The 16,344-nt window shown below is 34.0% G+C and overlaps 1 protein-coding gene across 1 annotated transcript; it reads right to left on the minus strand.

Moving 5' to 3' along the window:
• Positions 1-6,270: 6,270 nt before the first annotated feature.
• LOC128156844 (paired mesoderm homeobox protein 2-like) lies at positions 6,271-16,344 on the minus strand. The gene is made up of 3 exons (XM_052819155.1): positions 15,702-16,344; positions 7,894-8,084; positions 6,271-7,792 (listed from the first exon to the last, which is right to left on the minus strand). Exons 1-3 carry the CDS (start codon positions 16,021-16,023, stop codon positions 7,466-7,468), a joined length of 840 nt encoding a protein of 279 aa, XP_052675115.1. The 5' UTR covers positions 16,024-16,344; the 3' UTR covers positions 6,271-7,465.

The following is a 16,344-nucleotide window of genomic DNA, read 5'->3' on the forward strand; positions in this document are numbered from 1 at the left end:
TTTCAGTGCAGGTATATGTATTCAAGAAGTATAAATGTGTCCTAATATAGTACATTCACCTGTCCTTGAAGAGTTGTCCCCTAAAAAAAACCCAAAATTATATTCCCTAAAAAATAAAAAATCAAATGTTACCCTATAATATGAAATGATTATCTTTGGTACAGTTTGTACTTCGTAGTTTTTTATTTTTTTTTATTTTAGAACCATTTTAACAAGAGCTTGGACTTTGGGTAGTTGATGTCAAACAGCAATGTGACGTAGACCTGTCTATTTCATTGTAGGCCACTCAGCCATTGCTCTCTAAAATCAACAAGATTTGTCTGGCTTTTGAACTAAGACTACGCAATCGGTGTATATTTCACTTGAAACCATCGTCATTTTTAACTTGTTTTGATGCAAGAAATAGATAGTTACATCCTACCGAAAGTCCAAGGCCTTGTTAAAATGGTTCTATTAAAGCATCAATAACCGCATCGATAATTACTACAGATATAGATTTTTTCCCGGTAATTTCTTTTCTAATCTACAATGTTTCGATTAAAAATAATATAACATAATTTTACGTATACATGTATTTGGCATTTTATGGCGTAGAAATACCCGGTATGACTTAATATAACTAATCACAGCATGCAATAGATAGTCTAGTTTATTATTTTTCTATGAATAAAACAGTCAACTTTTACCTAAAAATTTGTACGTAGTTTATGTCATTAATCGTACTTTTACAGATAGTTTTATGAAAACCAAGACACAACGTCTCTTATATAGATGATTTTAGAAAATCTAAACCATTGTTCATTACAGAACTCAATTAATTTATAATTTACAGTGACCAAAAGACGTGTTATAAACATAAAAATTAATATTAAAATCAATTCTTTAAATCTTACGAAAATAAATATCTCAATCTTTATTCTCCATTGCTGTTTATAATTGACAAAACAGAACCATAATAAATTTAAGCGGATTAAAATTATTAAAGAACCCAAAACATTTGTATTTTTGGCAAAGTCGCAAATTAATAAATTGGAACATGCTATTGTACATGTATGTTGTAACATAACTAAAATAGTTATTCATATTTATATGTCCGATTTCATATTAAATTTTATGTAGATTTCAAAACAATAATTTTGTTAAGTTTCTGTATAATTATAGACTTCAAAGTAGTTCTCCCGATCATTTAGGCCATAAATCAATGAGAAAATTATGTATACAAAATTTGTCTACAAAACAAACTTTACATAAAAGGGTATTATTATAACCGTTTTAACAAGAGCTTGGACTTTGGGCAGTATACGTGACAAACTCTGATTTGACGAAGGCGGGGTCTACTCAAGGTTAAGTTTTAAGTCATTGGCTAAGAGATATGAATGCATTGAACGCAATGACACTCGCCCGACTTCACCATGAAATGTATATTTCGCTGAAACAGCGTCAATTTCACACAGTAGAGCAGATCTTGGCAAACAACTTTCCGGTTTTGAAAGTCTATGAATATTATTGAGCTTCACTTAGCGATTTAGAATAAAGCAGATCAATATTTGACAGAGATATGGGGTTCATTCTGGTGATGAAATAGAACGAGTTCACACAAACTTTTGTAAAAGAATTTTGAAAGTTAAAAAATGTACGTCAAACTTCATGGTTTATTCAGAGTTAGGTCGTCTACCCATGAGTATTATGCGTAAATTGCGCATCATAAAGTATTGGTTGAAATTGATTAAAACAGAAAATTTTACATTACGCAATATTCATGAAGAATTGATTTCACAATTGATACCAAATAAAAGGTATTTTAATGTCAGAGAATTATTAGTATCACTGGGTATGCATGAAGTATGGCTTTCACAGAGTGTGGCTAACACTAATGTTTTCTTAAAAATTGTAAAGCAGAGGCTGTCTGATTTTTTTTTATACAGGAAAGAAACGCAATTTTCGAGTCATCCTCTAAATGTTTATTGTACAAGTATCTGCCTGAAACTTTTTCCGTACAATTTTATTTGCGTAAATATATTCCGGAAAACCTTGTTGTCTTTTTAACAAAATATAGACTGTCATCGCATATATATGCTTTTGGTAGAGCAAGGCCGTTATAATGGAACTGTCAGATAGATGCATATCTGCAAATATTGTAATTTAGGTGAAGTCGAGGATGAATTCCATTTTATACTTATCTGTCCTTTTTATAAATGTCTACGTGTATTGTATTTAAAAAATATTACCGGACTCGTCCTTCAATGTTTAAGTTAGTCCAACTCCTTGACATTCATAATCGCAAACAATTGTGCCATCTCGCAATGTATCTGCGTGAGGCTGGTAAAAAATGGGAATGTCAGACTATTCGTATATACATCCAATTAATTACCATAATTACCATAATAACCATTATTATTTACATAACTTTTTGATTTATTGATATATAGAGTCTCTCCTCCTATGAATGTGCATTTATGAACACTATTTTTTGTAGAATATTGTATAACGTTAATACCAGTAGTGACGTGTACTTTTGCCTAGATAGAGTGTATGGATATGTTTATAATTATGTACATATATTACAACTGCTTATAATTCATATGAATTTTACCAAATAAACCATACAAAACAATACAAATCAATCTCGGTTATAATAATGTATAAGTCTGAAAAAAAGTGGGGGGGGGGGGGGGTGAGCCCCCTAGCCCCCTAGCCCCCCCCCCCCCCCCCCCCGGTTCCGACGCTGACATTGTATGAATGTATTGTATATATACAATGAACAATCTGGATCTCCTTCGACTATACTTTGCTACTCGCCTGCAGTCACGTGACATCAGAAAATTTAAAGGACAAAGTGCTAAAATCATACTTTAAAGTATATGATAACATTTTCTTTTTTATTGGTACCGTATACTTTACTACGGTTAATTAATAAACATGCAGTGTGTTAACATCGTAATTATGTATTTCAAATCATGGATTAAACTAATGAAACTATGAATTAAACTAATGACTACTAGTACAACAGACGTATGCCAAAGGCATGCTAGTGCTTTTGACAGAGGTTAAAGGGACTTGGACACGATTTGAGATCAAAAATTTTATTTTTATTTTTTATGTATAAAATAGTTTTTTGGTGCATTTTAAATGATTGACCAAAATATTAAATGTTAACTTCAAGTTACAAGCGAGATACAGAGGTAAGAATTGATAGTTATGTAAACAAAGCTCGAGTCTTATAGTTGTTTACAAAAATTGTTATGTAGAGAATTATCATTTCTTCGACAAAATGACATGTAAAACAAATTAAACTAATTCAATATCTTCTTAAATACTATCAACAAAAGAATGTTACATTTGATTGAAATTTACACCAATACAACGAATATGTAAAAATGACAATTTAATCGAGCTTTGTTTCCAAAACAAAGAATTTTAAATTCTGTATCTCGCTTATAACTTGATATTTGAGTTTCAAATTTTGACATAGCATTATAAACTTCTATATTTATCAGTATAACCATTGAAAATGGGAAAATAAAATTTGAGAATTTTAAGTCAAATCGTGTCCAAGTCCCTTTAATATTAACCCATTCTGGAAGGATCCACTATATCTGTGTATAAGTACAAATAGGAAGGACTGGCTAACTAAAGACTCCGTGAGAAAAATTCTTTAATAGACCTATAAATCCATGGAATTTGATATGGCAATAATGTTGCCATTTTAAAATAGCATTTCGTTGTTCTTTAAGAAGTGGAACAAATAAAAGAAACATAAAAATTAGAATAACGAGCCTTATTATGACCTTCTTCATGCCTATGTATTGTTCTTAAAAAATGCTTTTAAAAATTACTCTTAAGTAGATCATCTTCCAACGGTTAATTTTTTGCGACGCGATTTTTTCCCCTGACTTGAGAAACTTGATAGTATTCCTTTACATATATTGACGCAAGATAATTTCAGCGTACCCTATAATTTATAGATACATGTAAGCGTACTCATACATGTATTTCGACAATTATTAAGCAATTGTTTTAAGAGATGAAAAATCTATAATGAAAAGTGCAACATATATCTTATACATTTCAAGTATCTATATAGCGCCCTCAAAAAAATCTCACGAAACCGTCATCAATTTAATATTATCTTTCGTCTTGATAAATACAGGATAATTATTCATGATAAAATAATCATCAGAATAAAAACTAGAGAACACTGTACACGGCCGACTGGGTTGCTTTTCTTTGCTTTATACCAGTCGTCTGCGCTCTGTATATGAAAGGCGCTTATTTATCGCAACGAAAATTTTAAGAATTCGCAAATTATCTTCTGCTCGTGAAATAATGCATAAACTCCCATTAATAAAGGTTTCATATTTTGTAGATATGGGTTATCATAAAAGGCGGAGTTGGATGTTCTCGTCTATCAAAAGTACTGCACAAATCCGACGAACATTCCAAAGGGTGTCCGGGTACTGAAAAAGAAGGATCGTTAGTCTGGCGGGATTATCTAGAAACAGGAAGTGGAATTGTTTCTGCAATTATGTCCACGAACCTTTGACTTGGTCAAACTTTTTATCAGATAGAAACCATATTAAATTGACCTTGTTAATTTTTCTGAGGGGGTATGACATTTGTGTCAGGACCAACTCAGGCTCATATAAAATGTCAATACTAAAGAAGACGTAAACCAAGGAATAGCGTCCATGCTCCATCCAGCGACAACCACTTCTATAGTAGTGCATCTGCAGATTTTCAAGATAAGAAAATGTAATAAAAGGCTTAAGTGTTGACATGTCTTCATGTCGTGTTTTGTAGCGAGTTCTACCGCGCGCTAATAATTGACAATTAGAGGCCCCGGCCTGTGGAGTGGGATGCACACGCACGGATTTATCTGTTTAATTGGTTCCTTTATCTGGTAAAAGCCGTTCGTAGGGCCCGGTGATGTAGATGACCCAGGTACTATTGACTAGAGCTGTCCAAGAACACAATATATATAAGACATTTGGGGAGGGGGTATTTTTTACGGTAATTTAGTTAAGAAATTAACTCATGATTTATTTGTGCAGCGGTAAACTATTATGTAAAAATAAATAATTTCATCATTCAGTTATTGTTCCATACGAATATATAAAATATATTGTTTTAATTCATTAAGAAATAAAAACCGTTTTTAGTTTCAAATAGTAATTTTACTACGATTACCAAATTCGTCATTTAGACACAAATTGACGAAGAATGAGATTTAAAAAAAAAAACCCACAAAACCCTCAAAAGCAGTGACCATAGAAGACCAACAACATCCGGTCAAAGCAAACCAATAAAACAGGAAAGTTAAGCCGGAAGGCAGATTTTGAGACCCGTACATTGAGATTGTTCCCAGGCCCAGGGCCCCCGTGTTTTGCCCTGTCGTCCGTGTGTCTGTGATACCATCAATCCGGGAAAGTCGGCGCGGAAACAAACACTTAGCACGCATAGCAAGGGCACACAGGACGGTAGTTAATGGCTATCCATTTCGCCAAAGATATGTTCACAAGATATATAAAAGTCATGCACGATTTCTCATCTGTGCACCATATGATTCTTGACGAGGCATTCTATGCGTATCACATCTGAAAAATACCGCTTAATGTTTTCGTATGCCATAGCACCATTTTTATATGAATTATGGAAATACATTTCGTGGCACGATTTTTCCGATAGTTTTAAAGTGCTTGTTTTTAATGTGCAGCTATTAAAATACATTAAAAGTGTAATCAGTGTTGCATCGCCAGGTTTTGTGAAATTCGTTTGCTCTGATTTTGGTTTTTTTCTGATATGATCAAATCATAAACTAGACATGAAATAAAAACAGGTCAGCAATATTTTGAGATTTTCCCCGTAAGAATTAATTTTCCTATCAATATATGATAAACATTGGTGTGGATAATATCTATTCGTGTAAGAAAAAAGTGATTAAGAATATATACTGCGATAAACATTTAAAAGATACTTCGTACATGTAAATGTTGAAGGCTAAGCTAGTCTTATGCATAAATACATTTGTGTTAATATCCCTTTTCTTTTCGGCTTTCAAGCACACGTGTCCGATTCTATTTCTCTGGCAGACGATCACTAACGTTGGCATGGTGACAAAGAAGACATGTAGGCGCTCCTTCGTAATCCCGTGGAACATACCACAAGATGGGGAGGCTGCCCGCTTTACTTGGAACTCTAGAGTATCTTGCAAGCAAAGACATGATCCAAAATCAATTAATCTAAACTCAACAGATAAAAAAAAGTTGTAAACGTATTTATGTAACCTTTTTATTTTGCATATCTCCTTTATCGTAAACATTTAAACAGTATGAAAAATAGTTCAAAATATATTTACAAAATTGGTGTAAGCATATTCTCTTGTAAACGTTTTATGTTATAAACAAAGTCAAAATCTGAATAAACAAAAAAAAAGTCTGAATTCGTTGCTTGTCAGTCTGATTGTCTTTAATACAAAGCACGTAAAGGAAGCACATTTGAAGAACTGTACAACGAACATCTAAATATATCAACAATTGTATAAAATTTTAAAGCTTTAAACCAAATTTGCATTATATTTCGTAAATATCAAAAGGGGTTTATTTTGTAAAATGTATTATTTCAATAAAACATTTAAAAAAAAAACATATTACGCATGAGTGATTTCGTAAGTGCACTTATTTTAAAATCATTTGATTTCATATCAGATATTCATATCTGATTCATACTCCAGCGAATACACTTTAACGTTCAAATATAACCCACGTATACATCGAGACATGTACGCACTGATACTGAAGTAAATATTCCATATAGTATATATATTTTTTTTAGCCCCCGTACTATGCCGACGCAAGGACGGATGGATAAGGGGAACAGGTGTGTTCGAATAGCAGATAAGACATGAATATCACGTGACCATACATCATAAACAACAAGTTCGTACAAACAAACGCACATCCCAAAGAATAATTACGCAATAGGGACACATATAATCGCGACGGTTATGTCGTCATAGAAATATACATGTCTCCACATATTGGAGACCACTAGCACCACCACTGATCTATAAATGGAACAGGAACTTGAGAGATTTGTGACACGAACTGGAATTACTCCGCGATTCTGGCGATTATGACAATGACAATGACTCGCTGTGACGATAATGGCTCTATCCAGACATCTCGCCGATTCTCGTTCTTCGCGAGGTGACAGAATCTGTCGTAGCATCTCACTTTCTCGGATCTTTATACTTGACGAGGCCAAGTCGAGGCCAAAAGTTTCTCTCCCTTTTTTGTTAGCTTAGTATATATCCTGAGTTTGGTTTTTTTTCGCATCGAAATATCGATGCCTCCAAGATAACTAAATCCAATCACGCCACACGTAAAATCTGTTGTTCAAGTTGTCTCACATTTAGTTACCAAGAATTACAATACAGTGGTGTCACATCATCAATGACCGGGCCAATTCATTGCGACATCTGATGTGAATAAGGATTGTGCATAAATGTATTATGTTCCTGCGCTTTAAGCCTGAGGCAGGCTATGCTGGATCCGATGTTAGGTGGGGGTGAGTACGAATGATTGGCGAGAGCACAGCTTGAAGAAGAGGAAGCAGGACTATAGGCCGGAGGAGCGTACCAGTTCAATGAATCGGCGGATCCCATGGAAGACTGTCGTGGTGTAATTGGCTGTTCTATTGGAGTCGCTTCTTGTCGCCCGTACATATTGCCTCTTTGAGCCATCATGTTTCTTTCGTTTCGTCGAAATTTTGCTCTTCGGTTCTGAAACCAAACCTACATTAAAAGAAACAAAAAAGATTGTAATACAAAGAACGTAAAACGTTTTCAAACTTTTGGATTTTTTTTTCGGTTTTCAAGGTGCTGAATTCCTTTACCTGTACTCTGGCTTCACTAAGATTGACTCTTCTCGCGAGTTCCTCTCGAACAAACGCATCGGGATAATGGGTGCGTTCGAACACCCTCTCTAACGCTGCCAGTTGGTTGCTATTAAATGTGGTTCTGTTGCGGCGTTGCTTTCGCCGCCTTTTGCTGTCTTTGTCATCTTTATCATCGTCCTCATTACCGCCTGTAAGCAGAATAACGATCGGGGTTAATTATCATTGTCCTATATGACTACGTATATGTTATACACAAAGAATTCTTTGATAAACATGTACAAGTATGATATAAAACTGTATAAAGTCAATTTTTGAAAGTTTAAAAATCAGTTAACATCAAATTAACAACAAAATAACAGTTAGATTTCATATGGAATGCATATAATACATTCAAAAAATGCAGTTTATTCGAAATAGTAATAAACAAATAACATCATATTAATAGTTCCGTTACATTATAAAATACGTCCGTAATCAGTATACGTAATATATGTCTATAACCTACAGCATATGGAACAAATTAACACGGATTCCTACACAAAGTTATAGTCATGTTGTATATTTATTTGTTGAAATAAATTACATCCGGGAGGAAGGACAATACTTTAGCTTATAAAATATCTAAAAACCATACGTGTCCGTTGTAATTTCAAAAGAAGTACTATTTTTAGAATATTGCTCTCTCCTCATTTGCGACAATCAAATCTATTTTAGAGAAAATATGTTTTATTGAAGCGGCTTAAAAATGACCATCTATAAATTCCAGAACTCAATATCTTGAGAAACCGTCTAATAATATCAAAACTGTTTTGACTGATAAGAGTATTAAAAATATATCTAAAGAGTAACTTAAGAACCCGTCCAGATTTGAATCTACCACGTCAAATTATTGTATTGGAATAGAGAATCTGTAAATCAAATTTTTAATGTTGCAACATTACAAGATGTAGTTTAAAGATGTTAAAACTACATTGTGCGAACATTCAAATAAAAGCATGTTTATGCACACATTGTGCATTCATTATTACAAATAACATGTTTCCCTAATCGTTGCCTACCGCTCATTCATTATTAGCGTGCAATAGTATGCCGGTAGCTCGGAGAGAAACTGAGAAATTAAAAAACCAAAAATCATCTTGATACATAAAAGTCTGGCATTAAATTTTCGTCTAAAATGCATGAATGGTGACACGCTTTGTTTGAAGGAAATACTGGTGCATTTTAATCTCAGGGGCCGAACGCAAAACCAATGTTTATGAAAGAAAATTCCTAGAAGTAAAACAAATACTATGAGGGATTCGGTGGCAAAAGTCATTCACGTCTTTTGGCCGTTCCTCATCCAGCTCGGCAGGAATGTACATTAGGAACACAAATGTTGACTTTTGTTAAGAAAATACACCGACCCCGACTCTCCGGACCACGTGTGCGCCTGAGGAGCGCAGCTACTTAACCCCAGAGAGAGCTCAATATTGCTCTGAGTACGGAGTCTGTCATGTTGTCGAGATGAAGACATCAAAGGCGCCAGCAGTCTTCATCAAGTGTTTTGGGGGGAGATTCTTGTTTCTAGCTATAGACGTCCTTTTTTTTTTAAACTTCCATGTATATTTATTTATTTTCATTTTTTGAAATGCTTTAGATTTATTATTTTGTTTTGTTTCAAGAAATCCTGAACTTAATTCTTTGAGATTTTCCGGCATTTTGGAATATTTATTGTTTTCTGTAGTATCGCTTTGTTGTGTAAAAGTGGTATTCGAACGTTTCTAATTTTGGGCCTCTTGGGGTTTCGACCCCTGTGCTCTAAAATTGACATAGGGTTTATTTTCTTCTAATTTTTTGTAAGACAAAACATCATTACGTAATTACTTGTTATACGAGAGAATTTGACGGAAATTTATTAGACTTTTATCTTTATTCTTTAGTTAAGTAAGCATCAAATTCCCTGGCAGAATTCTGCGCAGACATGCATACATTGCCGCTCAACGTTTTTAACGGATCGGGTGTTTGAACAATCGTAAAACACTTTGATAAAATAATGTCATTTCATGTTTATGAGACATGGTAATGATTCAGTGTAGAATTTTTACAAACTATAAATGTGGTTTAAAAAAATATGGATAAAGTTTAGTGAAAGAGCAACACACAAACAATCAATGCCCGTATTTTGCCAGACCCCACCTCGAAGACTGTGTTAATTAATTGTGTAAAACTAGTGCTGTTATAATTTTTTAGAGTAATTTAATACTTTGCTTCTCTGAATCACGGACCAGTAAAGGTTGAGAGTTGGCCTTTTCCTGTTCAGTTTTAACTCAACTGTTGAAAAAGTTTTTGAAAACAAACACCCCTTTTTTTAAAAGAATATTTATATTTTAGTGAAAATGTGGATGGTAATTCGTTTCTCGTGTTCAAGTATAATAATTTGCCGGTTAATTGAAGTAATAAATAACAGATTAGAGAGTAGCAATTACCTGAAGAGTCAGGAACACAGAAACCTCATTTATACATGTTTTAATTAATAGACATTGTAACGCATAGCGAAGGTTTGAAATCTATGGCATCCTCTTCACAAAGAGTACACTTCTTGCTCTCGCTTTCTCTCTCTCTCAGAATTCAATTCAATTTTTTCTTTGATCTCGCGGCTCGACACCGAATGAGGCTCCTTCGCCGATCGTTCATGGCTACTATATTGAGCGATGTTTTCGTGTCAGGTTTTTGACAACTGAGAGGTGATCTTGGCGAACTGTACAGAGAGTACTACATGTGTGCAAAGACGAAGCATCTGTGTTTGAAAACTGTCAGAAATATAGGAATGCGAAAAGCCAATACAAACACGTGTACGTCGTATCAGTCTCAAACGCACCCCGTGTTACGTTCGATTGTTTATGCTCTACGTACGTAACAGTACATAACAAACTAACATTAAGATATACACGTTTGCATGGATGCATTGTGAAAGTGTATATATATTTATACATGTAGTACTATTTCTTAATTAATTACTTGTTCCGATAAAAAAAAATTAACTGCAGTTAGTTTTATCTTTGAACCTGAATTCATATGATTTTGCATGGCAATGTCATAAAGACCTGGTTTATAATGTTTCTATCTTGGTATTTCTGTTCTTGTTTTAAAATAAAATACGACCAGAGAAAAGCTCTCATAGATCGATACATCGCGATATAAGACGTTATTTGCCAATTAGCTGTTTACTTATCAAGAGATGTTCGCGCTAATTAGATCAAATGTTACTCGTGACTGCTACTATGGAATTTTCTTACGACCAAAGAATATCGTCATTGAAAAATTTTTGCTGGAGGAAAACTGAATTATCACTCGAAAAAAAATCCCAGGCAATCAATTCACAAGATAAAATAATGCTTGCTTCTGTTCAACTTTATGTGTTTCCTATGACAAAAAATCCTTTTAATGTGAATTTAAGAGATTCACCTTTGACATTGGAGATGTAAAAGTCTGCAAAATCTGATAGACTGTCCATTCTAGTCACACTGTGTCAGTCGTGCGTATGGGAATCAAAACCCAAGAACCCTGTTTGTATGATACTGGGTTCGTAGAACGGCTCCGTATAGTCTAGTTACTGTCACCGCAAAAAGTGGCCTCGTTTTCAGTTCATCAGAAATACTTTCGATAGTATCTCTTCAAAACAAAGTACGTTTATTCCAAAGTACAAAGACTTATTTCCTTCTCCGTTAATATGACGTTTATCACAAAACTTCGCGAAAAAGACTTTATCACGTGAAAAACATTATTTATTTCTTATTTAAAAATCACAATTTTTTCTCTTATCTGTCTAAAGCAATATCAGCGGCAGGGGGATGCGATAGCAAGTAATAATGTATTGCAACGGCTATCGTTTTGACATTAGCGCGGTTCAACATGGAAATAACGGTAAAATACGATCCTCGTTAGACTCAGTATGTAGACAAGTCAAATTATGTATGGGTCCCCTTTATGATAACTATAGGAAAATTTCTCTTTCATCACGTACCCCGAACGTTTTCAAATTCTGTAATAATCAGTGCTCGTAGGGAAAATATCTCCGATTATCTGAATAATTTCTGCGTTTTCTATCGCTTTTGATAAACCGTAAATTGCTGGAAGGTACGGTCAAATAACTTCGGCTATTTCCAAGATTACCATTTTCTCGAAGACAACAAATGTCAAAAACTTGATGGAGATGAATGCCAAAGTTTTATGACCTCGGCAGAAGTCATAATATTTCGTTCTATTTATGATTCATAATAATCAAGACTCTGCAGAACCACGTCAGGAAGGCGTGCCCATATTCTTATTTTTTTTCAACTTAAAATAAAATGCACTTTGAGGTGTATTCAGCATCTTGGTAAAGAATTAAAGCAATTTTGTGGTTCGGGAAAAAGTTATTTTGAAAAAGAATCATTGTTTTGCAATTAAAAATGAGAGTTTTTTAATAAATTAAGGCTGAATTTGTTCTTAATTTGAATAGTGTAAGCTTTTGTTCTCCATGTCAGTACTAGCATGAGTCAGGTTTGTAGATAATTGTGGGAAGTTGGAAACTTTTTAAAACTTTCTGCGCTCGTTCATCACCTGAACGTTACCCGGCCGACATGCCGATAATTAAAATCATGTAATCCCGTCCATCATTCTGTTAACACTTGAAATTGTAATTAAAAGCACGGCGATATCACCCCCGTGCTTGATTACCGAGGGCATCTCATTCGCACCATTTATTTCATTAATTTTATCAATGAACTATACCAACCCTAACTTTGTCATTTCAAGATTTATATGAAAGCTTCGGCAAATGTCAAGTACGGCGTTTCAGTGGGTACAAAACACATAAATAATTTTTACATTGTTTTCCCCAAAGAGAAAGCGAAGAGTTTCTATTATTAGAGGAACTTCCAGGATGGTAATTAATGTTATCTTTCGGGCGCTTCGTCATGTCAGTCCGTTTGTGATGTAGACAAACATTTTCCTAACCCATCAAATAACACAGCGATATCAAAACAAAAGCATAACGACTACAGAGAACACAGGAAAATGATACCAATATAACGAGGCAGAGAGCGAGGGAATTGCTAGACTTCAGTTACTAGCATTTATGCACATTACATGTGTACACACAAATCTCATAAAAATGGGGGAAAACTCTATATTGTTACTGTAAAGTGCAGATAGTGTCTAATTTTAAAAAGAAAAAATCCAATACTCAAAATATCCTACAAATTCAACGAGGAAAAGTTTGATAAAAAACATAGGTTTAATGTAACACAGGTGTCCCTGGCCATATTTAGGCTATATTGATCTCGGGATCCTTGAGATGAAGAGCTAAGTATAAAACCCCTGATACAGGAAAATGTTAAAAATTATAAAGCTTATACTCTTGGCTCTTTTGTTACCTTTGAACATTTGACTTTTTGAGAAATTATACACACATGAAACATTATTCTCGTCCAAAGGCAGAAAAAAAGTTACAAGACTTTTCCCTCCTCCAAAATAATTTCTTCACAAAATCAGGGGTTCTGACCAAAAATATTATATTTAAATTCACGTAGATCCGATGGATAAGTTGTTGATCATCTAGCCTACTTAACTTTGTTTACCCACTAAGGCCCTTAAACGATTTAATGATTAATTAATGACGTGTGTTTCACTGGCCTCTAGAGTGACTGATTATCAAACTGATTTTGGAATTCATAAATTTTCAAAGTTTAAAATCCACAGTAACACAAGAAATATTTAATTTACAATTCTTTGGAAAATTAGCTTTAGTTGCTGATGTGATAGCTAAAAACAATTATAGTATAGATTCTTTATTATCGAAACACAGTAGTGTGCTTACATAAATCTATGCTTTGCTCACATTTTCATAATAGTTTTCTTATTTAAAGAATGCTTTGTTTCAATGCAGCGTTCACTTTTAAATTTCATTCAAAAACGGTTTCCCATGTTTCCTCTTTTAATATATATCTGATTTTTAAGGAGACAGAAAAGTTTTTTAAAAAACCTACATTGACAATTTAATTTTCAATTTTTAAATTGAAATAATGTTTTAAATATTTTTTTTTCAAGTTTTCTTTCAAACTAATAAAAACTTCACATTTACCATTTAAAACAATATAATGCGATTTGTCTATTGTTTAATTTTATTGATCTGAAAGATATCGTAAAAACTGTCGCTTAGATTCGACTGCATTAAAAAGTTAATTTCAATGGTCAAAACTGTAAGAAAACTTGGTAAAAATGCGAATTAACTGTACCACTGATATGCAGCTAAATCTGAATGTAAACTAACAAAAATTGAATTTTGTTTTCATGAAATATTAAAAATATTCAAAACTAACATTTAAATATGTTTATGACTAAACTAACTATTTTTGCCATTGTTCATATCTATTTTTCTTTTTCAAAACTCGATAATAGATCAAGAAGAGAAATGGTATATAAAGCAGATATATCACGGATCGAGCAGCCATGATTTTTACAGACTCATCAACATATATCAACATTTGAAGCACACGATTTGATGGCTGAGAAAAGACAGATACCTTCAAATCAAAACACCGACTACTGTACATAAACAGGCAATTTAGCGGAAAAAGAACTCTTCATCTGATGAAGGAAAGAAAAGTTTAAACATAAAACCCCTATCGTATATCAACATAAAAATGATATACATGTAGATACGATTAATGTAATTCCCTTATCTGTCATTGATCTAAAAGTTCTAAACAGGGAATAACTTTTAATTTTCTTTTTAAAAAATTATTTTTTAAATTTATTTGTTTAGTTAAAGATGGAGCAATTGTTTTGATATATGAATTCAGAGAAACACTTGTTTCACATTCACGTAACTATCAATCACTTACGACTATAATTATGTTTACAAACAGTAATCAGTATCTAATGAAGGAGCAATTCATATTCCACATTAGTTCCATTGCATAAAAACTTGAGGCCATTGCCAGCCTAATCTGAAACACCACCGCTCGTCAGCGACCAAAAAAATCTCAAATACACAAATTATCCCCAATAAATGAAAACACGTTTCTTGCTACCAGATACACATCACTAATATAAGCATACTAGCTAATTTTCTCTGCAAATCGTTGTGACAGATTTTACCGCCATATTAATTAGTAACACTATTTTCTGAATGAAATCCGTGAACTTATCTCCGAATGCCTTGTCATGCCCAGTTAGTATTACCCGGGATATTAGGGAGCTTATTGCAATGAACGTTTTTCCCCTGTATACAGTTCCCTCTCAATCAACACAACCAATTCGTACTGTCGGAAGGAGAAAAAAAATCAAACAGCCTGTTCTAAATGATGATTTACATTGATAATATCTTTATTTGCTTTGATCTGATAAATGTATACGCAACATACTAAATGATGGGATCACGAACCAATGGGTACTTTAATAAACGACGTTTGGGAGACCTGTCGATTCTTTTTCAAAAAGGAACGAAAACTTATCCAAGGAGATCACTTGTTGAGTTGTAATATTAATTAGAATGCATTAGACGCCAGATAATCGTTGATATTTTCTTCGGTTTTTGAATAATCAAATTCATTGCAAGGGACCTTATCAGAGGTTAATTAGATATATCTCGACATTGCTATCAAAACCCTTATTGGATATATAAGCAAACATAATTTTATCAGTGTAAAAGAGCACATTTTTACACATCTACGAGTCACGGGGGAAAATATACGTCCTAAGACAACGTTTTTCCGAAGAAGAAAAAAGAACAGCAAAAAAGAGCTTCAAGACCGAACATTGAAGACACGAACAAAACTCACTTTGACTTTTACCGTCACTTGGTGAGGGTTGCTGCATCCTCTCCTGTATTGGAGAGGGGGAGTTATTGCTAAGGTCCGTCATCCCTGCCCCTGTGGGGTTACCGTTGAGGGTTGGGGTGCAGGCCTGGGTGGGTAGCCCCGGCTGGGGGTCGGTGTTGGCGTACATGGCACAGTTTTCACTGGGCAGCTCCTCCAGGTCCAGCAAATGACTCACGGAGAAGTTAGCCTTGTTGTTTTGTAGAGCATTGTGATAAGCGGCAACTTTGTCAAAGTTGTTGGCAAACGGATGGTGATCAGCAGACGTTAGTCCGTAGGTACTCATTCTTCTGATTGGGTATCAAGAGTTTTTTCAGGCGATTGTCAAGTGCTAATGTGTTGCACACTGTTAATCACTGTTATGACGAGAGCAACCTCTCCACATTCATTTGAGAAAATATATTATTTAAAATCCAACCAACAACAAAAAAAAGCTGCTCTTCTGTGGTCAATATTCCGGAATGAATGGTTTTGCTGCAAAAGTAGAACTCTTCTACATAGTGACTTCCAACATATGTAGATGTAAGCCAAAGCTTTGAAAGACGATACCACAAAACAGCGAGTGTAGTAGGATCAGAACATGTGCAAGCCGAGACGAAATCCCTCC

The sequence above is a fragment of the Crassostrea angulata genome, chromosome 7 (genome assembly GCF_025612915.1).
Source record: "Crassostrea angulata isolate pt1a10 chromosome 7, ASM2561291v2, whole genome shotgun sequence".
Lineage (NCBI taxonomy): Eukaryota > Metazoa > Mollusca > Bivalvia > Ostreida > Ostreidae > Magallana > Magallana angulata.

Coding starts and splice junctions, on each gene's coding strand:
- LOC128156844 (XM_052819155.1), bottom strand. CDS start 16,023: ATGAGTACCTACGGACTAACGTCTGCTGATCACCATCCGTTTGCCAAC. Junction 8,085..15,701: donor AAGTGACGGTAAAAGTCAAA/GTGAGTTTTGTT, acceptor TTCTGCTTACAG/GCGGTAATGAGGACGATGAT. Junction 7,793..7,893: donor TTAGTGAAGCCAGAGTACAG/GTAAAGGAATTC, acceptor CTTTTAATGTAG/GTTTGGTTTCAGAACCGAAG.